This window comes from Caloenas nicobarica, chromosome 2 (genome assembly GCF_036013445.1).
Source record: "Caloenas nicobarica isolate bCalNic1 chromosome 2, bCalNic1.hap1, whole genome shotgun sequence".
NCBI lineage: Eukaryota > Metazoa > Chordata > Aves > Columbiformes > Columbidae > Caloenas > Caloenas nicobarica.
This window is the reverse complement of record NC_088246.1, coordinates 16,088,797-16,107,500: the sequence shown is the minus strand read 5'-3', so window position 1 is coordinate 16,107,500 and position 18,704 is coordinate 16,088,797. Positions and strand designations below refer to the sequence as shown.

The 18,704-nt window shown below is 37.4% G+C and overlaps 1 protein-coding gene across 10 annotated transcripts in view; it reads right to left on the bottom strand.

The window, feature by feature from the left end:
- EPC1 (enhancer of polycomb homolog 1) overlaps positions 1-18,704 on the bottom strand; it is a 67,447-nt gene that overhangs the window by 489 nt on the left and 48,254 nt on the right. For 5 of the 10 annotated variants that reach the window (XM_065628704.1, XM_065628708.1, XM_065628706.1 and 2 more), the window contains 10 exons: positions 17,542-17,698; positions 16,151-16,327; positions 15,964-16,053; positions 15,730-15,878; positions 14,128-14,480; positions 8,632-8,715; positions 2,303-2,421; positions 2,135-2,221; positions 1,358-1,499; positions 880-1,246 (listed from right to left, as the gene is read on the bottom strand). In XM_065628704.1, the coding sequence (XP_065484776.1) occupies positions 880-1,246; positions 1,358-1,499; positions 2,135-2,221; positions 2,303-2,421; positions 8,632-8,715; positions 14,128-14,480; positions 15,730-15,878; positions 15,964-16,053; positions 16,151-16,327; positions 17,542-17,698 (1,725 nt within the window). Of the gene's footprint in view, positions 1-879; positions 1,247-1,357; positions 1,500-2,134; positions 2,254-2,302; positions 2,422-8,631; positions 8,716-14,127; positions 14,481-15,729; positions 15,879-15,963; positions 16,054-16,150; positions 16,328-17,541; positions 17,699-18,704 lie in introns of those variants that run through there. The other 5 variants (XM_065628701.1, XM_065628702.1, XM_065628703.1 and 2 more) reach the window with 5 other exon arrangements.

Below are 18,704 nucleotides of genomic sequence, written 5' to 3'. Positions count from 1 at the left end.
GAAAAGCAAAATGACAGAGACGTGAAATACACTCATCTTACACTTCCATATTTACTGTGTGCTTAACTCCCAGCAATGAATAGTTTGAACACTTGCTACGCTGTAAAACCTCCCCATAAACCACCATGTCACATAGGAAACAAAAAAGGGTATTCTAAGCATAAAATTTGTGATGAAGTAATAAAAAATGTGCAATAAAAAGTTGCTGATGAAGTCAGTAATTACAAAATCTGGAATTATTTATGGAAACACAAGTGATTTCCTGTTCAATATACTTGAATTCATCTTCTAGCCAAATATCTTGAACTAAGATAAGACAACTAAGAAGAGAAATTAAGAACAGTAATTGAGAAATGAAAATGGTTATTATATCTAGAGAATGTGACAAATACTTTTCTCAAATTCTGAGATACACAAAATATCATCCATCCTCTGAAGTCTTCTGCAGTGTTCAAATTATAGGAACACCTTTCAACACAGCTGCACCAACTCTACCCTACATTCATTCCTGGCAGACTTACTTTTAAGGACAGACACACATTTAATTTTGGAATATTTCAGCCTTCACATAGAATATAAGAGTCAAAAACCTTACTCGACAGTGGAGAATTTTTTTATGGCATAGTATTACGAGATCTTAGATTTCACTTTTGAGCTAACATTTACTTTCCATCTGGTGGCCAGCAGAACAGCCTGGAAACCTATCAGTGTAAAAACCTGTCCGTTGTTGTATTCTTCCCCACGTATCCGTTTTGACCACCGTTATACACAAGGTTAATTTAAGCCAACCTGACCTAATACAACTGCCCTTATGAGCCACAAACATATTTATCAAGCAAAATAAAGACCAGAAAGCATAAGCAGATATAAAAAACCTACCTTGGTACTGCATCCACAGAGGATGAAGCCGGAACCTTGGCCACCTGACAATTTGTTGCTGCAGCCAGCTTTAAGGCAGATGATGGAACAGCACTTAAAGTCCTCGGTATATGTCGTGCATTCAGTGTGGTAATAGAGTTTACAGTGGCAACTGATGAGGGTACAGTTAATCGAATGTTGTTCCCAATCAGAACCTGAGTTGTTGCAGAATTGGCAGCAGTTACTTGGTGACTCAGTGCACTGTGGGAACTTGAAGTCTGTGTTATATTTGAAGGCTGTAACAAGGCTGAACCTGCTGTTGATGATGAACTTGTATGGACAAGTGCTGTAGGTGTAGTACTACTGAGGTGTAAGCCCTTGTACACTCCTGCAAAATTAAAAAAAAAAGTTCATTTTTCAGAAAATACTCAACTCCAGACAGACACATCTCCACTGTAAAAATCAAGATGCAATCAAATTCTGTCAAATAGCTGCATACCTGAGGCTTGAAGAATGCCATTCACCCCAATTCCAAGCACCACATCATCCTTCATTTTGAATCCCATCAGTTGTTCTGATGTAACCAAAGCTGAAGCAGCAAATTGAGCACTAACAGAATCCAGTGTCTTGGAAACAAAACCCTAAAAAGAAAAATGATAGCAAATATATGTGATTGAGGCTTCCAAAAGTCAGTACTCTCCCCATTTTAAAGCTACACATAAACTAGTAAAACAAAAATCAATACATATAAATCAGAACTGTGGCCCAGTTATTCTCTCAGGCCAAAGTGTTGTCAGCATTCTGTAGAACAAGTTAAAATGTGAACTGTGATTTTTTTTTTCCCATGCACTTTTAGCTCCATTGTAACAATGGAGAAGAAAATCCCCACAACTATTTAAAATACAAAGAAACTTATTTCCAAAATTCTATGGAATAACATTGTTTCACAGGTCAACTTGTTTTCATGAAATTCTAAACCCAGTCAGAGACTCAGAGGTTCAGGTTGGTAACAACTTCTGAACCTTTTTGTGTGTCCATCACCACATTTGTGAACATTCGACACTTCCACAGCGGCACGGAGGACATACTTAGGACTTAGCTTTAGTTATTAATTAAAATCCTGCTCTAAAAATCCCCCACTATCAAGAGGATAATGACATGGCTGGAGATGTCTGCAATTCATATTCCTAAGCCTTTGAAAATTTCATTAATTGACTGACCCATCTTTTTTTTTTGTTTGTTAAGAGGGAGCAGAGGCAATGCCTGCCACACTCACCTGCAGTGTCCCTTCTAAACACTTTACAGAATGGCTATGATGTAGATTCAGGCGAAAGCCACTTTCCTGTTGGTTAGTTTCAAGGTTCTATGGCAACAGTTGACAATTAGAGATGAACCCTGGTGGGAAACAATGAGGGATAAATCATAGCACAGACAAATCCCTCACCTGTGATGTGTTGGCAGAGGAATTACTATTTGCTTGCTGTTGATGAATTTGTGCAAGCTGCTGTTTCTGCATTAGTGCCAGTTGCTGTTGATGTTGCTGGTATTGTTCGGCTGTAAATGCTGAACAAAATATAAAACGAGAAAATACTATATCAAAATACATAGGTGTTGTGTATACAAACACATCTATTTAATAATCCTAAAAAAAAAAACCAAAACAAAAACATCACAGCGAGTCCCTAAGAGCCTTAATGCATATTTATGGCAAAAAAGGCTGTCATCCTCCTAGAGATTTTTGTTCAAATTAAGCCTTCCCTTTTTAAGCTGCTTTTTAGTATATAGATTTTAATTACTTTGCTGCATTTAGCTCAAGATACCAAAAATGGAGGGGCAAGAGGGAACTAAAACACAATTAAAACCACCAAAAAGTCTCTAATAACCGATTAAAAAGAGATTACAGGTAGAAATGGCATCACTGTTTTCGCTTGGCGAAACTATGGTATCTGTCTTACTAGTAAAGTAGGTTTCTATGCAAAAATGTGGAACTGCACGTTTTCAGCCCTCACAGAAGGCATTTTGAGGATAGCAAGTACCAACACTTAAGATTTATGTTTAATTCAGAACATTAAACTGAACATCCTTACAACTGTGTAGGCTATCGTACCACAGGATTTCTTTTTTGTTTTTGATCACACACATACAGGCTACTCCATCGATACAGAATTTGACAGAACTACATCCTTCTCTCTAGAATCTTTGAAAAGTGACCCAGTAGTTGGTGCATCACAGGTCAACTAGAATTTTATCCAGCTGGCCCACAAATATAAAATTGATAAAAACCAGCATTATTCATACAGATTCACAAGGGGATGCCCCATGGTGCAGGGGTGGGGAGTCATTAGTTCATGGATTAACTTGTGTAAAATGTAAGTTTTTTGTTGTTGTTTTGTTTTTTTGTTTTTAAAATTTACATTTCCAAAATGAAAGGAAATACCAGTTTTCAATTTAAAACTGAACGCTCTTGCAAACTCAGTCTAGGATACACCTGTTGGATTTTTCCTTCGATTTTATCTTTGGGTTGTACAGATGCTCCCAAGTAAGTGCTGTAAATAGCACCCACGCTTCTAGAACGCAGCAGAAGTGGCACTTTTGGGGAAGTTCACTGTTTGGCAACAAATCACCACCACACTTGAATCCTGTTCACAAACTGCAATTTCTAAACTTCTCTTTTTTGTTAATCTACTCTTTCAGGCTTGCTTGCCTGAAGAAACATCTGTTTCTATCAAGACTATAATAATTTCCTGCTTCTCGATACAGTAGGATTCTGAAGCACAATTGCATCTTAGGTATAAACTTGAACAACAAGTTGATGCAAAGAGCTAACCAAAATAAGAATTAATATTTGGAAACAAACACAGCTAACACTGCTGAGCATGCATTTTTCCAGGTGTTTTGTTGTTTGTTTTGTTTCATTTTTTATAAGACATTGCTCTGAATTCTTCTATTATGGACTGGAAAGAGCAGTAAATTACTACCAGTACTTTGCTGACTACTTGAAGTTACAAATTTTTTTTTTTTAAATTAACAGCTGAATAAAAAGTAACACTCTTCAGCAAGTAGGGATGTTGCATTTGTTTGTACTGCCATAAGTGATAAATTACTTCCCAATACTCTCACAGTTAAACTTCACTTCAACTTGCTTCATGTCTTCAATGTTTTAAAGTTATTTCTAGGGGAACAGTTTAGTAGTAACACCATTCATAAACACCTTTACTAAAAAAAAACACCACCAAAAAACAACAACAAAACAAACTAGAATTCACAGACCAAATATTCAGAAGTTGTTGTTTAAATTTTAATTTTACTTTATATAAATTAAAAGCCCTACAGATTTTTTAACTGTCACCAAACACAGAAGTTAGAGCAAGAAAGCTTTAGCACACGAAGATTAGCGTGTAGGAAGCTGAGTGGCAGTAGCAGAGGAAGAAAAATGGATGTTAATGCTTTGGTACTGATATTTCGTTTATATTGATCAGTTAGTAGTGACTTATTGTTTTTTAAAATCCCTAAAATTTAGAATTGGTATGGTTTGCCCAACATAGTGACAATGAGACTGAAGGTTCCATGTATTAGTACCGTATCTTATTCTACAGTATGACACTGAACGTATTGTTTAGGAAGAGCTTGCATAAGTGATGTAAATAATGACAATTCACAGACTAACAAAAAGTAAAACAGGAAAAAAAGGATAAGTTATGCCACCATCTTTGACTGAATTAAGATTAAAATCTCCACTGTCAAAACTATCTCACTTTTCTCCATTTGAGTAAGTAAAATTTATTTATAGCTAGTTTCAGTTTTCAAGCCTTAAGTATATTCTAGATTTTAACTACAGAGTTGTAGTAAGCACAGTCACCTATGTTTGTTTAACCAACTCCAAAATACTATTTTCTTTTAGAGAAACAGTAAATAAAGTTTATAGAAACACACCGTGTTTTGTTTAGCCATTATTTAGGACAGTCTTTAAGTGCTCCCCCTTCCTTCTGGAAGTGACATTTAGAACAACTATACTTTTCAAATTGCACATCAGCGTATTTCTTTTTAAGCAGTCTGTGACCCTGATGGTTCTAAGTTTCCCACCACTATGAAAACAGTTCCACAGCTGTCAAAGTAAACTAGTGACAGAAGAACCCCACTATCATCACCACCCTCATTTATATTCAAACTGCTTCTCTTCTGATCAAATAGCCCAACACACAAATACTACCTCAAACATGCAATGGAAATAGCTATTTACCTGTCATAGCTGAAAATACACTCAAGAACAATTTATTTCAGGTTTTTCAATTTACATTAAAACATTCAGGGACATTTTTACTGGTCCCCTTACTAAAAGTAAAAGCCTACTAGACATTTCAAAATACTAATTACAACATTATCAGAGATTTACTGTGAGATTCTGACTTAATCAGTTGCATCCAGTTGTGAAACACAATGCTGCCCATAAAGGGCAGCTGCACGCTACAGCCTCCTACAATAATGTGCTGGATATTCCTTTTCCATTCCACAGCACATCCAGACGTGCTCATGGACCAGATGGGTTTCAGATTGTTAACTACACAAGCAGCTCTTCCCTCTCCATGCTGAAGAACCAGTGCATTGAAGGTTTTGTTGAAAACATTGCTACTACTGAGAACTATCCAAACCACAATTAACTATTTCAAAGACCTTCAAACTAGGACAGCATACTTCATTCCTCTTCTGTTAAAAGCCACCACGTATTTGGCTCACTAACACTGTCACTAGGCTTCTCCCCCATCCTGCTCCCTGAGTACAGCCTATATTACACTTCAACTGAAAAAATAAGCCTCCTGATAGTGAGATACAAGTTCCGTCTGAAAACTATCATTCTCATACATGAAAAACGTTTCTATGTATTTTACATTAAAGTACTTCCACCTGTTTAACCTCACATAATCGTTTTCTGGGGCACAGAACTGTGACTGGAACTGGGGAAGGTTTTCTGGGGAAACCATACATTTGCTCAGCATGGTGAAATCACGAGTGTACTGAGTGTCTGTGCCTCTGCATCTGCAGGCACAGTCCTATGCTTCTCAAAATGCTAGTCTGATTTTTTTTTTTAAGTGATCCTAGTAGGACACATCGCAGACCATAAAAATGTGGCCACTATTAATGGACTAATTATATGGATTGCAGATTTTTGTTGCCTGCAAAGCTGGCCTAGATGCAATTGCAAAGGTGCCAAACAATTTTCTCTAGAAAAACAATTTCCCCAAGAATTTTGTTCCAGAAAATTCATTTCCTCTTCTCATTTTTATCCCGAAGAAGAGAAAAGGCACAGCTGAAAACCTTTCATCTGTGTCAGAGAAAAAAGGCAAATGGAGAAGTAGCAAAAATGAATGTCATTCTTTTGTGTCATACACTGGTCTTTATCTGCCTGGAAAAAACCAGCAGGCAAGAAGCAAGCCCAGACCTTTTCTGTACACTTCAATCAGCAACCACATCTGCTAACTCAGAGGAGTATCGCTACATCAAGTTACACATTCCTGGTATTACTGGAGAGCCTCAAGGCTTCAAAAAATTAGTAAAGCAACAGACAACTGAACGACTTCAAGCTAAAAAAGTGACAAAACAAAACATTAAATGGTTAAAGATGATACACGAGATTTTAAAACAGATTCTTGCTTCGGCAGCCCTGGACAGGTGTGCAGTGCCGACAGACTCTTCTCAACCAGCATGCCAGGGGTTCCATCATACAGCCATGACCAGTTCATGCTACAGAGGTTACTAAGTCGGAAAGTGACAGAACATCCAGTTTCATTCACAACACAGAATCCAGTGGGGGGTGGAGGTGAGAATATCTCAACCACCACTATTGATACACTATAAATAAAAACATTCTCATTTCAGAATCTCTCAACTATCTTTCATAGCTGACAGCTGCACCTTCCCCCAAAACTTCTACATACTTTCCAAAACACTTTCAGTAATTTATACAAGTCACCTGTCTCCTTAAGTTCACCTAACCCAACTCCTTTCCTAACCTTCAACATTAGGAACCTTTAAGGCACAACCCTACCTGGAGTTCTCCACATCCCAAGATGCTTGTTGGAAGATGGGCAGCTCAAGTTTTACTGAGAGACTAGGCTATGCGAATGCTGCTTAACTCTGTTCAGAATCGGAACAATTCAAACGCACTATGCTTCTGAATTGTTTCTGGTAGAATTCTGAATCAAGTTATAGCCTTTCAGTTGAAATAACTGTTAGGAGTTTAAGTCAGTACACCACGTTAGCTGTTATCCTCTTCATTTAACCGCTTGGGACAGCGCACGCACCTATTCTGCAATTGTATTAGTGCTATACTTTGGCAGCAAGTAAGAGAGATGTTTTCTGGTTTACAGACTGCAAAAAGGAATGGAAGGTAGAAGAAAATGCTTCAGGAGTTTGCAGCTACGAATACAAGGAAAGAAACATTGTACATTACTGAGACTGACTGACAGGATAAATGACTGCTTAGGAACTCCTTAGTGAAAGCCACAAATCTTGAGCAGTAACTCAATTTTTTAACAACTCACTACACTATGAATATGTTTTCCTACAATCATTTACATGACGTTTGCAGTCTTTGGGATAATTACATATTAATTTTTAGCTCAAATTAAACCATTGAGTAATATCCTTCAATTGGATGATTCTGTTTACATATCTACCAAATTCCGTGGGAGGGTGATGCTCAACAGGTGGTGTTTTCTGGAGCACGGAGTAACAATTATGCTGTCAATGGACTTCTCAAAGATCCATAGTTCTCAGCAGTTTTCTACTGCAACATAGAACTATTTTTACAGTGCTAATTAGTTTTACCACTTGATGTGTACCAGCCTTACAATGCTGCAGCTGACATTTAGCTCCCCTGAAAACGCAAGTCCTTTCCAGAAGTGGCCGAAACCAGTGAGAAGGGGGGCTAACTGTGGAATCTGTATTTAACCATTGGTCTTTGTACAGTAAACAGCCACAGCTGCAAGTTTTACTGTGAGGTGGCTCACTAGTTGTCACTCTGCTTCCCTGAAGTAGGAAAATACAGACTTAGAAAAAAATTGACCACAAGAACCAGTTTCCTAAAACCCAAGAAGCATATCCTGGAAAGCAGAAAATGTATGTGCAAATGCCTGGTCCCCTCTACCAGTATCCCTCTCAATTTCTTGACTGGAAGATGCTCACTAGATCTGCCAAGTAAAGTAAGCAAACTTTGTGGAGTAAACACAACTACCTATCCTAATCAGTCCTGTTAAACACCTAAAGAATTAGATATTTAAATTCAAGTAACTTAAAATAGCAGCTGTTTCATAACATCAAGTTAAGTATCTGTTCTCACGGGCAGGAAAATTACTTCAGTAGGAAAACGGAATCAATAAGATTATACCGGGTTCAAAAAACCTCTCTAAAAATCCAGAGGACTGGATTCCTTTATTTCCAGCAGAGCTGATGCCCATTAAAAAGGCAGGTAACAGGAAAAAATATGTAACAAAAGCTTCCAACTGAGAAATCTCAAACTACAGAACTGCTAAGTATGTGGAAGGATGATACACCATGTTACAGTGTTTTCTTAAGGGAAATATGTGAGAGCATCACATCTCTGCTATACAAGAGAACAATTAATTGTTACTAATGCCAAAGTGCATGCAAAGCAAACATCATTCACAATACTAAGGAATCCAGAACATCACATTTTTTCATCTCTATGTTACAAGGGATGTTAACTGGCTTACATTGCCTAGTTAAAGATTTTTCTACTGTATAGCAAGTTCTCACCAGTGAATTCAGAAGATTGGAGAGACTTAGAGCCATCAGTGTGATTTAGTATTTGATGCACCAGGCCCAAAGATGTTTCACTTTCTGAAAAGAAGTTCAAGATTGATTTTACTTAAACATGGCATTAGACACTATGAGAACATGAATCATTATGCCCTTGATTATTACTACAACAGCCTTATATTTCAGCCCAACAGAACTTAAGTGTGAAATTCCTAACATCAGAACTCTAGACTTTGAAATTATAAACCAGATACAAGATCTACATATGCACTCCCTACTTGGCAGCAGAAGAAATATAGACAAAAATAATTAATGAGGATTTTTACTGGCCACCGGATAAAAGCTAGAAATGCTTGCTATGCATTTATATTTTTCTGTCCATCATTCTTAATATGACTTTCCCCCAGAATGTAACAGGCCACCTGGGGTATGCAGTTCACTACACGGTTATCCATGTGAGCATCCTTGCATAGAATGCAAGTGTAACAGTTTAAACAAGCCCAAAGATTCAGCAACTTGGAGCAATGCATTACTCCAACTGGGTTGAAGCTGAATGAGAAAATCTAGTGTAACGACGAAGTCTCAAATTCTCCAGAATTGCTCAGTGCTCTTACTCCATCCTCAGTCACATTTCTCAGACTAGAGAGGCTTTTCCTTTTTAACGTTTTCTCCTTCAACTAAGCCTAGGGTGGGCTGTAAACACCTGTTACTCCCAAGGCCATTGCTTCTTCAACTAGGATCTCGACATCTCAGCCACAGAGGGGCCAAGACTGTTCCAATGATTGCTGAAAGCGGCCATTACAAATGTCAGTATTTTTCATGACAAAGTGTATCCTACAATGTGGAAATAGGCATTTGGACAAGGGGAAACAGTGAAACAGACAGCAGTGTTGAGACTATTACAGATACAAGGGTTAAATTAAGAGATCTAAACACAGCCAGTGATGGCATGAAAACAATGAGAAGGTAGGACAAGTCCTTCTACTTTGGTGTGAGGAACTGCCACAAGCATTGAGGAGCTTGCTCCTGCTTCCTTCCTGAAGAAGGGTGTCACGTAACTTTAATGGTGTGCCTGTCTCCTTAGTGAGAACACGAAAAAATAGTATAGAACTGACATTACAAATTTAGAGATAAAAACGCTAAGCAGACATTTGGGAAACGGAAGCATAGTTCACCATCCTGCTAGACCTCTAAAGTGTGCAAACTTGCTTTTAAAAAGCAGATTAAGAGATGCAAAAAGAGCATCTAAGTTTACTGGGAAAAAAATGTTATTTCTGTGGTATTCTCACAGAAAATGTTACTGAATAGCAAAGCACAACTTGCAGCACATCATCTAAGTCTCTAGCTTACAAGAAAATGCAAGGTAAGCTACTCTGGATTCTTTGACTATAATCTGAATGTCTGCAGTTTTTCATATGCAGTAAAGTCTACAATCCCAAATATTAAAGCCCTCTAAGATTTTTCAGTAAGCCTTCTGCTAGAATACATAAGCTTCCTCTCAAAGAAAGAACTGCACTTTTCATGAGTGAGACTCTAGACTAACTGCTGGCCTCTTCAGTCTTCACAGCTTGCAGACGTGCTTTTCAAAGTGACCCGGCTTCCGGACGAGGGTGGCATGAAAGAACAGAGTAAGTGAGACGGTTGCCTGGTGTCGCTGTGTAGCCTGGGAACCAATGCTCAAGTCTTTCACTAGTGACAGGTATCTCTGGTCTGTCTCCTACACACAAGGCTGCAACAGAATTATACACGCTGTGCAGCTTTAAATATCTCAAACTTTTGATTACTGATGCAAGCATCCAAAGATATGTGTGTAACACACTTAACAGCAAGCCTCTGGCAGAAAGCAGAGTCTCTCTATGATGTGATGCAGTTTGAAGACTACCTTTTGCCTGGCAGAACTAGATCAATCAACTTATCTAACAAGGAAGATTAAATTCTTGGGACACAAATACTTCAGATGAATATTCACACCTGCTGTGCACTCCAGACTTAAGACACAAGCTCCATCACTGAAGATTATGATTCAGAAACTTGATGAGATTTGTCAGCAATACAGGCTCCTCTTCTGAAGTAATTTTATCGCAATTTGTTCAGAGTTATTAGCTTTCCCACTGAACCAGTTATTCCTCCACAAGAATCATGCTTTTACACTCTTGCCTGCTTTTCAGCGGTGTTCTGTGTAACAAATGCCTGAAGATCCTTGAGTCAGGTCTTCTTGCAAGAGGGCAAAAGATGCTTTTTTTGCAATTCTTTTGTAAGATTAAAAGGAACAACCTTCTTCAAAAGTGATGTTACTTTGTCAGCAGGATCAAGCGGCCAAGAGAAGTCTATCCTTCAGCACACAAGTCCAGTATATGCCCCCTTTTCAAGTAACTCATAAGGGATTTTTTTTCAAGACATCCCTTTCCAGTTTACACACAAAATCTCAGTGCAACTACTTCATCTTCCACAGATCTTTTATGCTGAGCACTTTGAAAGCCAGGACCAGAATAACTTGCATTTCTTCAAAATGTTCATAAAATGCCTGGCTCTTTGAGGAAACCTCTTCTCCAGTCTTAAAGACAAAAAAAAAAAAAAGAGCTTCCTGTAGCCAGAGAATGGGATGTCACAGCACAGCTTTTATAGCATGTCCCCTGATAACAGAAGACCTCAGATACCTTCTCAACTTCATGGCTGTGCTGGCCATGAATAACAGACTTGAAAAGCAAAGTTTTCCACAGCAATTCTTCCATGTCAGCAGCACATTGTCTGGATCACTCAAGGCTGAAAAAGCTCAAGACTTCTCTAAACTTCTTTAATATAGCAACAGACAAAACTTATCATTTGATGGTGCCTAGTAAACACAGCAACATGACCACCTCTGCTGGCCACTACAGAATCCCAGCATGAACTTCATCTTCAAGGTAAGCAATATAGTTTGACCACAACGCACAGTAGCAGGGAAGCGATAAAGGGATTTGTAAGAACAGATACATTAGTGTTTTCTCATAAAAAAGACCTACTGCCACTACAAAAACCTAAAAGGCAAAGAGAAACAAAACTAAAAAAAAAAAAAATCCACTCCCATAACAAACTCCCAGCTTTAAAGACAGCTAAGAGGAACAGAAACACTCTACAGAATTGTAAACTGCAGTAGTAAGCATTAGAAAACTTTAGTACTGATGTTAGATACCTGATGTTCTTTACTTTCTTGCTACAGAAATTAAAATGACATAACTCCGAAGCTGCAGCCCTAACTGACACGCACCTTTGAAGAAGTCAAACTCTATGAGACCTGTGAACACCTCTAATCTGTGTAGACCACGCATTTTAAAGAATCCTTTAAGAAACTGAAAAAAAGAACTAGAAAACAGAATGGTACCAAGATGAACTAGACTGTATGCTCCTTTCAAACACCTACTCGTAAACAGAAGACCATCATTAGACCACATATGCACAAACTCATATACGCCTCTAATACTACAAGAATCTCGATTAAGATTATAAATAGTTATACAGGTACAGTCTTCCTGGTTATTATTAAATAACAAGCGACTACCCAAAAATTGCAGTAACTATCTTAAAGTATATCTATGAATTCAGACATATTTTTTATAGAGTATTTCATTCCTTTATCAAACCCTAATAAAAATACAAATATAAATTCTACAACATTTATATTTGTAAAAGTTTGGAACATTAACTTAAATATTTTACATAAATGAGAGAAACTATCTGCATAGAATTCCAAGCACAAATGAATGTAATACGCTAGGCACTTACACATACGTATTACTTTCCCACAAGTTTCAAAATACAATCATGGAATTAAAACCTTGTACGGAACTCATCACCAGAAATAACAATTGGATTTAATTCCTAAATTGATGTAGACAAGTATCTTAATAATTTATTTAAGGAAGAAGATTCTTTAGAGGTGTTCGTGTATTTATACACACACATCAAGACATACAATCTAAACAGAAAATTTTTCAAGTCTACATAATTTTTCAGATGTAATGTGTTGCCTGTTACTACTTTATTTATAATCCATTCATAACACATTAGTTTTCTTTTCACGCTAGTAACCTGACTACCATTTTATCACAGTTCAGCCTCTGGCCACTAGACAGGTCATGTTCTCCTCCGGACTTGGCTTATTGATTTGAAACACTGGAAGACCAGAATTTAAACACCAAAAGCCATACTCTGATCACAAATGCAAAGAACTATCAGTTTTAGCTTTAATATATTGCCAGCAAGAGTCATAAGAGAGAAAAGAACAGGGGATGGGGAGAAGGACCTATGCTAGGACAGCATGGAGAGGAAGCATGAAATAAAGCAGCAGAACAAAGCCGTCCACCAAGTCTAAAAACACAAGGAGGAATTTTCAGAAAAAAACCCAACCAACCAACAAAAAAACCAACAAAAAACCAAAAACCACATCACAAAAACTACCAAAACAAACCCAAAACACAAACCACAAAACAGGTGGTGCAGGCAGGAAAGGTACAAAGCATAGTGGGAAACAAGAGGATTAAAGTCATCTGTTATCATGGTAACACTGTTTGAGCAAATCTCCAGAACACCCCACAGTTTGGGGAGTTTATTAGGTATATGAATCGCTCCCCAGCTGACTCCTACATTATCCAGGTTTTCTAATTTATTTCCAAAGCCATAATTCAAAATGGCATGGAAAGCATGATTCTAGAGACTCCTTACAAAATGGTGGTGAACTCCAAAGTTATTTCTTTGGAAAAAGCTTCATCACTTCACTTTCCATAGAAAGATGACAATGTACTGACTGATCAAAATTTAAGAGTTATTTAAGTTCAGTGTGAAGAACCCAATAGGAAGAGAGATGCTATCCAATAGTATTCCAATTAAAAAACACCACCACATCGAGTTTTCTTAGGTCCTTAATTCCGTAATTCAGGCTCTATAAGATGTAATCTGCCACTTGCTGACAAGACATATAGGTGATTTGTCTGAGAGTTTTGCCAAGTGTGAGCAGATGCATCAGTGGCGGTGGGCTGGGTATTTTCTGGATGGGAAATGGCATTTAATTTCACATAAGTTCAAACAAGAGTTGATAACGTGCTGAGATTTAAAACGCAAACATTTTAGCTGTTGCCCACCATCACACCTTGTACTAGAAAAAATTCGGGACATAAAATTTTTATCAACATTTCAATCAATGTATTTTTGATTTTAAAAATCCTGATCTTCAGAGGCAACTTAAACTCTGCACAATGCTGGTTTCTAAACCATCATATTTCTAAAATCATCATTACATACCAAGGTAGCATTTGCATAAATTTGAGATGCTGTACACCACTGCTAGCAATAAATATTAATAAACATTCTATGTAGCAAATAAAGAGATAAAAGTGAAGATAGGCTGTTACCAACAAAATAGACCATGATGTAAAAGTATAGATGATCTAACGATATTCTGGATTTTCTGAGCCAAGCTTAAAGTTTCTAGAAGCAAGTTTGTCAAAATAAACATACCAAAATGTGCTGAACCACTGCTACTTTTACTTTGTATAGAGGTACTGCATGTCTGGGTCCCGGGTTGTGCTGTGCCTGTTCGATTTACACCCCTGTATAATTTCCTACAGGAGAGTTCGTCATTGTCACTGTCCTGTAGGGATGGTGTCCGAGGCCTAAAATGCCGCCATCTACATGATTTGATATTGACTAGTATCTGACTGAGGTCTTTCGAGAAAGATTTGTCCGAGGTATTTGTTTCTGAGGTATTGGCAAATTGACTGATTGAAGAGTGTTGTGATGAGGAAAACATTTCCAAATCCAGCTGATGAAATGTATTATCGTAGTCCGAATGCGCTCTGTCTAGTAGCACCCTAAAAATAGGAAAACAATGCAGAATTATACAGTGGCAAGAAAATATCAAGAAGGTCAACAGTTTGCCATGTGAGAATGAGCAACCTCCCCCTCCCAAAATATACACAGAATGCATGACAATACATTATTTTACAATTAGTATGTTTAGGTTTCTCTTTACATGTATATGCTAGCTTTTACTGTTTGAACAGCTGATGTACATCATCATGTATATATAAAGATACTGCAACATGCATATATATATATATATTTTTTTTTTTTTAAATCAGGCTGGAAGATAGAGTTCCACAATGCAAAAAAGCCTAGAGAATAAAATTACTTAAGTAACTTCAGCTCAAAAGCCTCACTCCCACATAAACTGAATATACCTACAATCATCCCAGTGCAGTGGGGATGTCACACATTAACTTCCAAATCCCCTTGAAAAATCCCAGTAAGAGCCTTCAGCTCCCATTCTGATTTTGCTGATATGCTAACATGAGAAGAGGTTCTAAGCATTAATTTGAAAGCCAAATCACGTTCTTAGATTTTCTTTAAGTTAAATACAATTATTTAAGAAATAGCATTTAGACACTGAACAATTCTTAAATTGTTTTCAATAAAGGTGCTTAGAAGCAAAATGCCTTAAGGAAGTCCTTAATTCTTTGGTATTTTTGACAATGTTTGAAATTTAACAGTTATTGTTACTTGTAAGCATTCCCCCAAAAATTCTCCTCTACGACAGACAAATCACCAAATATGGTCCATATCCAGAAAACCATTTTCTGAAAAAAAGGGATTTTTGCTATTTTAAAACACTACAATTTGAAGACAACTATGCAAGTAATTTAAATACAAACCATCGATCACAACTGAAAACATACATGTATTTTCACCCCAGAACTTGAGAGGCCAGTAATAAAAGACTCCAGAAACATTTAAGAAAACAGTATTAAAGTGGCTTCCACTACTGCAAAATAAAAATGGAGACATTAATCAGCTAAAGAAACTTGTATCAAATCGAAATATTTAAAAAGTCAAACCCTCTGATGTCTCCATTTTTGAGGGTTTTGTGTGGTTTTTGTTGTTGTTGTTGTGGGTTGGGGTTTTTTTTTTTTTTTTTTTTTTTTTTTTTTTTTTTTAAACTTTGCTCTTTCAAAATATATCTTACTAATTGTGGATTTTTCCCCCCCCTTTTTTTTTAGGGGGGGTGTGTGTGTGTGGGTTTTTTTACCCCCCCCAAACCAGCAACAATTATGTAGCACTTACCTTCCACCACGGCCAACCCGTCTTCGTGCGAACCCAATACACCTCTGGGGTACAGTGAGGGTGGTTAAGCAGTATCTGTAACGCACATCTCCTAATCTTCCCTCTTTAGGGCTATTCCATGGCCAGTTGCCAGGTTGGTCTAAATGAGGCTTAAAATAATTATAAACAATTAAACACAAGGTGTTTTCCCACAACAAAGTTCTGGTTTATGGTACATAAGGAAATTCTACTTACAGCATAGTACTGACAGCCTGCTTTCCTACGGAAGGCGAAAGGACCATCAGGATCATTCTCTTCCTCTGCTTCCGAAGAACCAGACAAAACCTTTAAAAAGGGGATGTATGAGGAGAGATATTAGTAAATCCATCACTTTTACTTCTATTCTTTCCCCAAGAGCAGCACAGAACTCTAGAGGTCCTACCTGGGAGAGAGGTTCTTCATCCGAGCTAGGAAAATCATACTGATTCAAATCTTTAGCGTTAAAGACTGGCAGTGCAGCAGGACTTGTCTGTTGAGGAGTACCAGCAGCAGATGAAGGTAAGACTTTTGGCTTCTTCTCATACTTCCTTTTAGGTCTAATAACATCAGGTTTATCTTGCTGCAAGAAAAAGAAAAAAAAAAAGGCAGTGTAAAATTACACACACAGCAAATTAGATTAAACCAGGAGTTTTTGAAAACTCCCGTGTAAGCAAGCTAAAATGTGAACCAATCTCTCCACCATCTTGACAGCAATACAAGCAGTCATTTAATAAATATATCTGTTTCATTTCCAGTAACTGAAATGTTTAACAGACAAGGTGGAATCAAGCACTGTTTGCTCAATCCATGCTAGATACAACACTAGTGATTAAGATAATAGTACTACTCAAATATACAATGATCTCCAACAGGCACCATTTTTCTTTTCTAACATTTGAAATGAATAGGCATTTATGCACTGTTAGGGAATTATTAAAAACCAAATAATGCTTTAAAGGCAAAAATAGAGGTTCAACTTCTCAAAGATACTTAGACTCTCAGAAAATCCTCTGAAAATTAAACACATTTCCTCATACTATGCAAATCCAAGTTTAAGTGCATTTCCTAAGCTTCCGAGAAACAGATTTCTTTAATGCTGTGAGACCCTGCATCGACCCAGCATCACTAGCAGGTAAGTTCACCCCAGCAACCTCAGTTACATTACTATCAATGGAAGCGTTCACTGACTCAAGCCACCTTGTCAGATTCAGAACAGCCTTTGGACATTCTTCAGTTATAAGTAGTCTTTGTTTAAAATTCAAACTATACCTCACCATTTCTCCTATGTTACCTGACCTATTTAATATGCTCAATTTTTGGCACTGTAGCTATGCTTTGTATGACACAAAATTAAAGCCTGCAGGAAAAGAAGTGCTGGCCAGCTTTCTAAATCAAGTAAGACTAGCTGATACTTTACTTAAATACAAAACCAGACAGGTACATAGCGTGCTGGGAGTATCAGTGGATCATAGTTAGCAACAACAAAAAAACCCCACACCACAACCCTCCAGATTAAAATAACTACATTAACTTAGAACAAGATATGGGTTTTACCTCACTGTTCCTACCTTTGTCCAATATCTAGGTAATAAATAGTTTTGTTCAGGATATCCTAAATTTATGGACAGTGTTAGTGAAAAATGTTCATATCCCCCAGAATAAGAATCTAATTGCGTTCCAACTGTACTTTGCTAGCCTATTTCCAGCTTCAAAAAGCCCTCCCCCCATCCTAAAAAGCTGTATCTTGCATGCGTAACAGCATGAATTAGTAACTCCGTTACTGACATTACTCACTTTAACTTTAAATTCTTTCAGTTCCATAGCTTCTTGGTGTTTAAAGGGACTGCTGTTAGTCACAGGAACGATGGGAATAGCATAGGTAGGTTTAATCGGCTGCCGCTGTGCCATGACCTCAGACACAATCTCTCCACTGTAGTCACCCAAATTATACCTGAAACCAGAATTATTTTTTATTTGTTGGAATGTTTACAATGTATGCCCGGTAAAAAAAAAAAATGGAACAACAGAGAGAAAACCAGACTAATACTTCCAACTTGGGGTAAAGGAAGTCCTGAATGACAGCAAGAAATGCAAGAAGTATTGTTCCAGAAATGGGGACTAATAACATTGAAACTTCATTGCAACAACTAACGCTGACAAATAAATAAAAGGATAACTAGCCTGTAAAACATATCCAAAAGATAATAATGTAAAGGAAAAGCAGAAACTTGAAGGAAAGAACAGACGAGGGTTTCCCTCCCCTCTCACTTGGGGACAGGTACCATTAGAAAAATATACATTTCTCACCCAAAAGGTTTTAAACAGTGAGGCCGAGTGCCTTATTCATTAATCCTCTCTCTCTTTTGTATTACATTTTAAGTTCTGTGGACAGTGCTGAGTTGAAGTGCAGTTTTCCATTCTGAGGAGGGCATTAGAGTCTTTCCTCTATTCAACAGCTTATTTTCTTGATAAAGCTACTGGAAAAATCTTTATTTCTACTGAAAATGGTCAATGCTTGAAAATAGTGTCCCTGGTAGAGACATTCAACTAGTCTCCCTAAGAAACCAGACTAAAAAGTTAGTTTTAGAGCTTTAAAATACTGACTTAAAACGTTTGTTTCCAAACATAGAATCTTCTCTAGCTTAAGCATCTAGGTATGAACCTAAAGAACAACTCCATATTGTAAATGTGACTCGCAGTTGGTTGGGAAAGTGACAGTTGACAGAGCTTGGTCTTCAGCACAGCTGACAAACAGGACGTCCAAAGAAGCCCTAGTTGGAGATGACTCACAGAACACTTTATACTGTACTAAATGCTTGTTTGTTTTCCTCAAGAGAGTGTTAGATCAAGCTTTGCTAAAAAAGAACCACGATAATGAAGAAAAAGAATGGTAATGGTTGGAAATGGCATTAAAATTAGCTGGGATTTCCTTAATGTACATGTTTAAATTTAACACA